The sequence below is a fragment of the Macrotis lagotis genome, chromosome 2, assembly GCF_037893015.1.
Source record: "Macrotis lagotis isolate mMagLag1 chromosome 2, bilby.v1.9.chrom.fasta, whole genome shotgun sequence".
NCBI classification, from domain to species: Eukaryota; Metazoa; Chordata; class Mammalia; order Peramelemorphia; family Peramelidae; genus Macrotis; species Macrotis lagotis.
The window spans coordinates 136,566,865-136,575,860 of NC_133659.1; the positions used below are offsets into that span (position 1 = coordinate 136,566,865).

The 8,996-nt window shown below is 44.1% G+C and overlaps 1 protein-coding gene across 4 annotated transcripts; it reads right to left on the bottom strand.

Annotated features, from left to right (window-relative positions):
* Window positions 1-219: 219 nt before the first annotated feature.
* ZBTB18 (zinc finger and BTB domain containing 18) lies at window positions 220-8,668 on the bottom strand. Of its 4 annotated transcripts, none has more exons than XM_074222874.1 (3): window positions 7,960-8,138; window positions 6,494-6,577; window positions 220-4,053 (listed from the first exon to the last, which is right to left on the bottom strand). In XM_074222874.1, the coding sequence occupies exons 2-3, from the start codon at window positions 6,504-6,506 to the stop codon at window positions 2,471-2,473; spliced, it is 1,596 nt and encodes a 531-aa protein (XP_074078975.1). In that variant the 5' UTR covers window positions 6,507-6,577; window positions 7,960-8,138; the 3' UTR covers window positions 220-2,470. The 4 variants fall into 4 exon arrangements, with proteins under 4 accessions (XP_074078975.1, XP_074078977.1, XP_074078976.1 ...); XM_074222877.1 differs by lacking the exon at window positions 7,960-8,138 and having other exon boundaries at window positions 3,167-3,253; window positions 3,366-4,053; window positions 6,494-7,897; XM_074222876.1 differs by lacking the exons at window positions 6,494-6,577; window positions 7,960-8,138 and adding an exon at window positions 8,636-8,668.
* Between the last annotated feature and the right edge of the window lie 328 nt (window positions 8,669-8,996).

Consider the following 8,996-nt stretch of genomic DNA (forward strand, 5'->3'; position numbering starts at 1 on the left):
AAGAGGGTATTTTACGCACAAATCTTTTTTAATCTGTGCATTTAGGTAACTTATATGGATGGATGAAAAACTTAGGACTTCTTCCAAATGAATACTTTAGTCAAATTATTTCACAAACTGTTAATAAAAGCTATAAAAAATTTATGATATACTTCATAGAATACAAAATTACCATTTGTGAACCATATAATCAAACATTTAAAGAACACACACCAGGAATCTGCTTCTCAGGTCATATAATTTATTGCAGTTAGCACAGTTTAAAAATTCACCAACACACCAAGAGTACAAAACTAAACAGCATCATAAGTTATTCCCCCCTCAGGAAAATAAAACGTACTATGATTGTCAAAGCTAGATGTCAGTCTAAGTTTTAGAACAAAGGAAGAATGTGAAACTAATAAGAGGAAAAAAGCAATCACTCACAATGACCACAAAAAAAAAAAATCCAAAGGAAAGTCCGTTTTCTCACAGACATTGATTGTCTTTTCTAAATTAATAAAAATGTATCTTAACATAAACTGTATTTAAAAAAAAACAAAACTAGAAACTCTTCAAGTAACTAAAGATAATGCTCCAAGGCCATTTTCACAGCTTTTTTTTTTGTTTGCTTTAAATGCCATTACAGCCAAATTAACACACATTTGACCAAATATTTCCAAAACAGTCCAGCAACACACAATGGAGTTTTCCATTCAGTATCTTAAGCACAAAAATAGGCTATGTTTACAGTAGTTAAGGCGATCAAATTTTAAACAAAAGCAAAGGGGAAAAAAAAGGGAAAAACAGCAAACGTTTTCCATGCTACTCCCATAGACCTTATTTGTAAGTGCAAGACAGGAAAACAAACACTGTGCAAAATGCGTTCACCCTGTGTGTTGGTCATGAAAACCACACGTCGGGCTGCAGCCTCGGCTGCTTGGATACACATAGTCTGCTCCCCCCCCTCCCCTTGTCAATCAAGGCTTCCCAGTCCTTTCAGCCTGGGGCTTTTTCAGTCCAAAGAATCTTTTCATGGGAGGGAAGGGTTAGGGAGGTGGGGAGAGGAGAAGGAAGAAGAGAAAGGGTGAGCAAAAAAAGAGAGAGAGAGAGAGAGAGAGAGAGAGAGAGAGAGAGAGAGAGAGAGAGAGAGAGAGAGAGAGAGAGAGAAGAAAAAGAATGACCTATTGTCAATTTGTGCAGTAGTAAATCTAAAAATGCTCAACTGGATAAATGTAGATCCCTAAACTCTGAGCCGGCATGGTTCTGTGCAATCAGAAGTTTGTTATAAATGCACACTGCACATGCAAATCTTTAAGCCATTTGTAAACATTTATATTTTCCTTGTTATGTAGCTAAGTTATCAATTTGTAGCTTAATCTTTATTCAACTTAACAGCTTCAACTTAAAGACAGTGGGAAAGTAGATTTAAATTATATAAAATAAAATAAAAACAGTGCATTTATGTTCTTTATAACACCAGTTTTTTCAAATGGTGCTATTTTCCTAAGGAAATTAAATAATTTTAAACTCACTCGTTAAAGTTATACAATGCAAACAAAGACAAAAAATATATTGAAACTCATGCATTTCTGTAGCGTTAATATTTACTTTTCAAGACTCAACTATGAGCATCAACACAACCTGTCAAGTTCTTTGACACCCCCCCCAGCCCATGTAATCAATTACAGTATACAATAACAGTAATTCACATTTTTAAACACACAGTTCAACACTGCTGAAGCTGCAATATCCTTTTTTTTTCATCCCAAGCAAACCTTCACAAAAGACAGAGTCCCAGTGATCCCAGTGTACTTTCAGAATTTTTCTCATTGGGAACTGTCAGAAAACCAGAAGTTGCCACAGAAAGTTTAAGTCAACTGCTTGTTTAAAAATAGATAATCCAGCATTTCAGAAATTTTCCATTTGGGTCTAAAAGCATTCAGGTTTCCAACAGCCAGAAAGGATTCATGCAATTTTATAAGTGTAAAGAGGCTAATAAAACTGGAGGGAATTTCTACAGCATTTAAAAATCATAAAAAAAAAATTACAGAGCTTAAAACACAATCGCAATGTTGAAGAAATAAAACCATATGTAAGCATTTTTGTGATATGAGGATTTGTTTTTTTAAAAGTACTTACTGGCTTACTTTCCCTACTCCACAAAAGAAAAACACCTCTCTATTTCTGACTTGCTCTAAAGTTTTTCTTATCAGAATGCTAAATTAGTGAAATTTTTCATGCTATCCTAAAGTGCAAAAACAAGTTAATATCCCAACTTTTTAGTTCAAGGAAACAAGACTGCTTTTAGACCGTACCACAACTATATATAGATGTGTGTGTGTGTGTGTGTGTGTGTGTGTGTATGTCTGTGTGTGTGTCTGTGTGTGTATGTACGTGTGTGTGTATGTTATGTGTGTGGGTGTGTGTATATGTGTGTGAGTATATATTATTTATATATATGTATATATGTATATATATATATATAAAATTATTTCCAAAGTTCTTGAGAGCTATCTTCTAAGGTCCAGTCTCTGACAGTAGGTAAGCTCAGTGCTTCACTTTTAACAGACAAGGAGTTCACCAACTCACAGTGAAACTTCCGGATATGTCTGTAAAGGTCTCCAGACTGGGTGAACCTGCGTTCACACCACTTACAGGCATGTGGCTTCTCCCGTGTGTGAACCACAGCATGGCGGCTCAGGTTGTGGGAGTACTGGAAGCTCTTCCCACACTGGGTACAAGTGTAGGGCTTTTCCCCTGAATGAGTCCTCTCGTGGCGTTTCAGGGTGTACATGCAAGAGAAAGTCTTACCACACAAGGAGCATGTGGGGACATTGACATCAGTCGCAGGCTTGCTGCGGATCCCATCCTGCTCTCGAAAGTGCGTGCTAAGATGAATCTGCAGAATATGGGGACTAGGAAACACTTTGTTGCAGAGAGGGCACATGAATATCTGGCCAGCCGGACTGAGGATGTTGGAGACATAGGGGAGTAAACTGCTGTCCATGTTCCCCTCCACCTGGACACGCTCATTCTCCGGAGTTATCATGTCATCGTCACTGGCTTTGTCCTCCCGCTCTAGCTCCCTCAAGACCGAGTCTTCCCTCAGAGGAGCCAGATGGGCCGGCTCATACTGTACCCTGTTATTAGTGCTCACACTTTCTTTCACAGTGCTATGCTCCATGTCATAGTCATTAGTGCCAACATCACTCTCATCACAGGAAGCCTCTTTCTCCACCTTCACCTGCACCAGGTTGTTTCTCAGCACGTCCTGTGAAGAGAAATAAGAGCTGTTCAGATTTTCAACTCCTGAAAGGCTGGACTTGACAGACAGGTCCAGCACACAGTCAACATCTGCTGAATCCCTCATGGAGGTGACAGACCTCTGGGACAAAGACTCTGTAGAGCTGCAGGGGCTGGCTACTGTTTTTCCAGCTGCTGTTGCGTGTGTATCTGCTTCTCCGCCAGTCTGGGGAATGCCTGCTGAGTCTGAGGGCAACCTCATCCACATGTTCCCAGGCTCAGACGCCAAGTCCCTTTTGCTGGGCAAGATGTTCAATTTTTCATCTTCTCCTTCATCTTCATCACTGGGCAAATCACCTGCCATGTGGCTGCTGCCATCAGAGAGGCTCTCCACTTTGTCCGAACAACTTGAAGCATCTTCTTCCTTTTTGGTACTGTCCGCCTCCGTGGTGGCTTTCTCTTTCAGCTTCTTTTTGCAGACTTTGACAATGTCATACATGTGGAGATAACTGGCAGCTGCTAGCACGTCTTCAATGGGCAAGTCTTTGAACTGGAGTTTCCCTTCATACATGAATTCAAGCAGGAGAGCGAAAGCTGGGGCTGTAACAATGTCGCTGTTCAGATGAACAATGTCTCTTTTGTCCAGCTGGTCCTTGTAAAAGAGGTGGAAATACATGCTGCATGAAGCCAGTACAGCTCGGTGCGCTCGGAACTGGGCATCTCCTACCAGAACAGTGCAATCACAAAGAAAACCCTGATGTCTCTGCTCACTCAGACACTGTAGCAAATGTCTACTGTGGTCTGGAAACTCCATACTGTCTTCATAACCTACAAACAGAAAGAGTCCTCATTAATGTTGAGTAGAAAACAACTTTTTTAGTACTATAATCCTCACATCATGTTAAAAAAAAAAAGAAAGTAAACTTTGGCTGTCATTATATACTTCTTTGAATTTTAATCAGGCATATGACCCAAGAACTACCAGCTCACTCTACTAAACTGCAGATGTGAAAAGAAAACGTAGGTAGGTTCCCCAACTTTTTCTATTTCATAAAAATGATCTAACTAGCTTCCCCATACTTCTAGTCAAGTTTGAAAATGCCTAGTTGTAATCGTTTCTTGAGAATTCTAGAATTTAAATCACTTTCAGAAGAAATTTAATTAACTTTACTCAAATTATTTCCTATAAAACATCAAAATGGTTTTAAATTCTAAGACAAAGCCTTATGCCAACGAACAAAGAACTGCCTAACTAATGCTGATTAAAATTAAGGAAACTTGTTCAACCACCCTTTTTATTTTATGACTTTTGATGCTTCCATTACTGCACTTTAAAGCTACACACAATAGCTCCAGTACACACATTAAGTTTAAAGGACAATTCTCACTGAAACAAGAAAAAAAAATAAATAGCATAATTAGCTCAGAAATTAGCAAACAATTTACTTTTAAAGTCAGAGTGTTATAACAACAAAAGCCTAGTGTATGAAAACAGATGTTAATATCTTAAGATTTGCAGGTATAGCACACATGTATGAGATCAGAAGGGACTACACTAACAGATGGAAAAGATCATTTTTACTATGAACAAATCCAAAGATTTTTAGAAGTGAATTGAGTGAAAGAAAAACGACTGCATTTCTTTCTAGAAACCATACTTCTGGTTTCTCAGGAATCAGGACTTTAAATTCCGAAAATTCTCAATTGAACTTTCATTAGCTACACAAGCAAACTAACTTCTATATGGAGATTCATTCCAACTGTGAAGTAAAGACATATCACTTTCAGTTAAGACAAAAATGATTGCAAGGTAAACACATTTAGAAAATGCATTTCTAGAAAGGGAGATAACTATTCTGCTGCCTGATTATTACCATAACCAGAAAAAAATGTTTTGTTTCAACATGACTTGATATATTTCATCTCCTCCTTACTCCCCTCAACTACCATTCTTTCAAAAATGCATTGTTTTCTGGGAGGGAGGGAGAAAGGAGGGGGTGGAAGAGAGACAAGGATGTACAAAGGGTCAAAATTCAATTGCAATATGTAAAGCCTCTACAAATAAATAAAGAAGCAAGCAAGTAAGTTCTACTTCCCTTTTCCTCTGACCAGATGCAAAGTTCAATGCCCATTCATCTTAGAATGTGCATCTTGGGAACTAGAGCATATTAATATTGTACCAAGAAATTACTTTCCGTACCACCACCACCACCACCACCACCACCACCCTCTCCACTTTACCCAAGATGTCTTAAAACTTCCATTCAACCCCTAAATATATTCTGCAAAATACCACTGCTGGAATAACCCAAGAAGATTTACAATACAATCACTTTAAGTGCCCCACAGCCAACATCAATCCTAATCCTTAAGAGGGCTAAAAATAAAGATTGGAGGGCAGCTCACAAGGTAGCTGTGATCAAATTAGGAGGCTGAGAGGACAGAGAGGGACGAAGAAGGAAGCTTATAAACATCTGATCCAGCTGACTGTGGCCATATGGCAGCTGCTGCCCAGATAAAGAGATTAAGAATAGAGGAGTGCGATTACAGCTGTCTGGCCAATTCAGGCAGCTCAAATCTACAAGTTCTAAATTAGTCGCTAACACAAAAACTCCTTCAAATAATTATTGTTATGCTGAAATAAAAGATCTCTTAAATATATATCTGAAAGAGAAAAGAGGAAACCAGTCAAACTATTCTCCTGGGGACAAAAAGTTTTTTGCCTAAAAAACAAAAACAACTGTTCTGTTTCAAAAGCACTACAGCTGTATGCTTCAGTAGTAGTGCTGCTGAACCTTTAAGAATAAAGTTTAAGAGTGTAAAAGTGTTAAGAGTATAATTCATTATACAATCAATTTAGTTTCTTAACTAAAACAATTCTTCCATTAAAAAAGTTTGAATACTTGATTTCATATACTTTGCTATTTAATATTCCTTAAAGCAAAAGGGAGCTAAAATGTCAGTGGAAAAAAAAAATAAAACAATTTAATTTAAAGTGAGCTCCATAAACAATATATTTCAAAGCCCTACTTACATTTCAAAATTTGCAATACCTGTATGTATTTTTTAAAGGTATTGATTCAAGTGTCTTAAAGGGACAGAAAAATGCTGCAGCCCAAGCCTTTCAACTACAGTAAGATGTTCATTTAATACTCAATTTCATATATAATCCCTAAACTTGGTTAGAAAAGTAATGTGATTTTTCCAAATTAAATAAACAAAACACCAAAACAGAAATATGCTGAATCTAATCTATTGCTACTCCTACCTTTAGTACACATAAACCTGATTAAGTCCTTTCCTCTGAGTCTTGCTGGCTCCAGGTCTGTTAGATCGGTGGAAAAAAAGCAGACTAAGAGAGACAGATGCAAAGTGGAGATGATGTTAGAGAGGAATGAGATACCTTCTCCACACACAGATCTGCACACACTAACTCCCTGTCTGTGTGTTAGAATAAAAGGCTGAGGGATGGCAGGCTGTCAGCTGCTCTGACATCATGTTCAGATGGAAATGCTACCTCCAGCTGTGCTCCTTTTAATGCCATATGCTACTCCTCTACACTCCTGCCACCAGCTTTTTCTTAGGAGAACTTTTCTCTTCTGTTAGTATAAACAAAATACTTCAAAGTCTCCTTTTTTTTTCCCCCAAACTTTCTAACAGAAGAAATTGAAAAACTAAACATATGGAGCTCTACTGTATTTATGGAATAGCAACACTTGTGTCTTAAGTTGGTGGACTGGCTTATATATTGACAGGATACTCAAGCCACAGTGCTATTCAGGAAATCCACAGATTCACTTTTATTCAACTCAGAGGTTTTATTTCAAAGGCTGCTTTCCTTGGGGATATTTCTAAATCAAACTCATTTCACTCTAAATCTATATTCCCATGTTAATGTTAGTCCCAGGACTTCCATTTGTTTTTCTGCTGAGATAATAATATACATGTCACAGGAATGTTGGGAGACTTATTGGAAACTATTACTTCAGCCTGGTTCTCCACAATTATTCCACTTCTACTTAACTACTTCTCTGCAACTACTTTCTAACTAGGATTTCTCCCACTGTCACGATCACTATCAACTGCAATTCACAATTCCAACAAGCTGGAAATGTATCTTTTCTAAAGATGCTGCAGAGATTCCATTCAGTGAAACAATCTCACAAACTGGATACATTCTCTGCTAACAGAAGATTAAGACGGCCATTGCACCTGCATGGCTGATCTGACTTTCTGGCCAGAAAAGCAGAACCTCGCCTTCCCCCTTGATCTGCTTCCCATCACAACAACAGTTTTTTTGGGTCACACGGTCGCTTCGACGCTCATAATAAAGAGGTCTCTCATAATACACAAGTCCAGCTAGCTGGGAAAGTTTGTAACCGGTCTGTGGCTGATGAAATGGAAGTGTGAGCTCAGCTGGACAGCTCGGTGCCGCTGACATCTGTGAACGTCAGGCTCATCCCCAAAGACCTTTGGAAGGGCGAGGTGGGGGGGGGGGGCGGGGAGAGAAGCTGGGCCTGCAGCCCGCCGCCGAGCGCCCCAGCCCCCCGGCAGAAGAAGACAGGAGTGCTGCTGAACGGCCCAGCCGACGCTCTTCCTTCCCTGCACCCCTCAACAACTAACTTTTCCTAACAATGAGTTCATCACTAAAGTCAATTAAGACTTGGCGGCCTCAACTTCGCCACTTCTGCCCCGAAGCCCCGTCCCCGTTCCAGGCGCCCCGGCACCGCTCACCCCTCTCCCGGGGCGCTGGGGCTAGTCCCGGGCACCGCGGCCACCGGGCCCCTGCAAGCTGGCCCAGCGAGGCCGCCGGAGGTCCGGCTGGTCGCTCTTAAAGGGGGTCGCGGGGGGCCGAGCAGGACGCCGCTCCGACGGGCAAGGCTGGGCAACGCGTCTTTAAAGCGGGCGAGGGGGAGGGAGCGGACTGGCAGCGGCCGGGCCAGCAGGCAGCGCCGGGGCACGGCAGCCACAAAAGAAAAGTCTCCAGAAGCGGGGGGGGGGGGCGCCCCAGGGCCCCTCCCCCCGGGCGCCGCCGCAGCTGCACCGGTCCCGGAGGAGCCCCGGCGTCCCGGGCGCCGCCGCAGCTGCAGCGGCCCGGCCTCCCCCCGCCGCCGCCCCCGGAGGCTCCGCAGCTGCACCGGCCCCCGGCAGCTGCGGCGGCCCCGGGAGGCCGGCCGGGCCCCGCGCCGCCCCCCGGCGCCCGCGGCCCGAGCCTCCAAACTAAGTCCGCGCCGCCCGCGCCGCCCGGCCCGGCCCGGCCCCGCACCTCGGGCCCCGGCCCCCGGCCCCCGGAGCCCGGGCTGGAACAGCTGGTGCGCCCTCCCCCGCCCCGGCCGGCCCGGGCCCGCCCTCCACTCCCGGACCCCGGGCGGGCGCTGGGGGAGGGGGCCGGGTCCGGGGAGACTCACACCCTGGAGCGGCCCTAAGTCACCGCGTCCCCGCCGCCGCCGCCGCGTCCTCCTCCTCCTCCTCCTCCTCCTCCTCCTCCTCGCCGCCGCCGCCGCCGCCGCCGCTCCCGGACTTGGTGGGCTTCCTCCTCCTCCGGCCCCCCTCCCTCCCGGCCCCCCCCCCGCCCCCCCAGCCCCGGCCCCGTCGCCCGCTCCCCCCGCGGCCGCTGCGCTCCCGCCCCCGCTGGCAGCCGGAGGAGCGGCGGAGCGCGCAGGGCCCCACTCTCAACGGCTCCCCATGGCAGCAGCCCAGCGGCGGCCGCAGCCAGCCAGAGACACAGGAGCGCAGCGCCGGGCGGGGGCGGGGGAGGGGGCCGGGAGGGA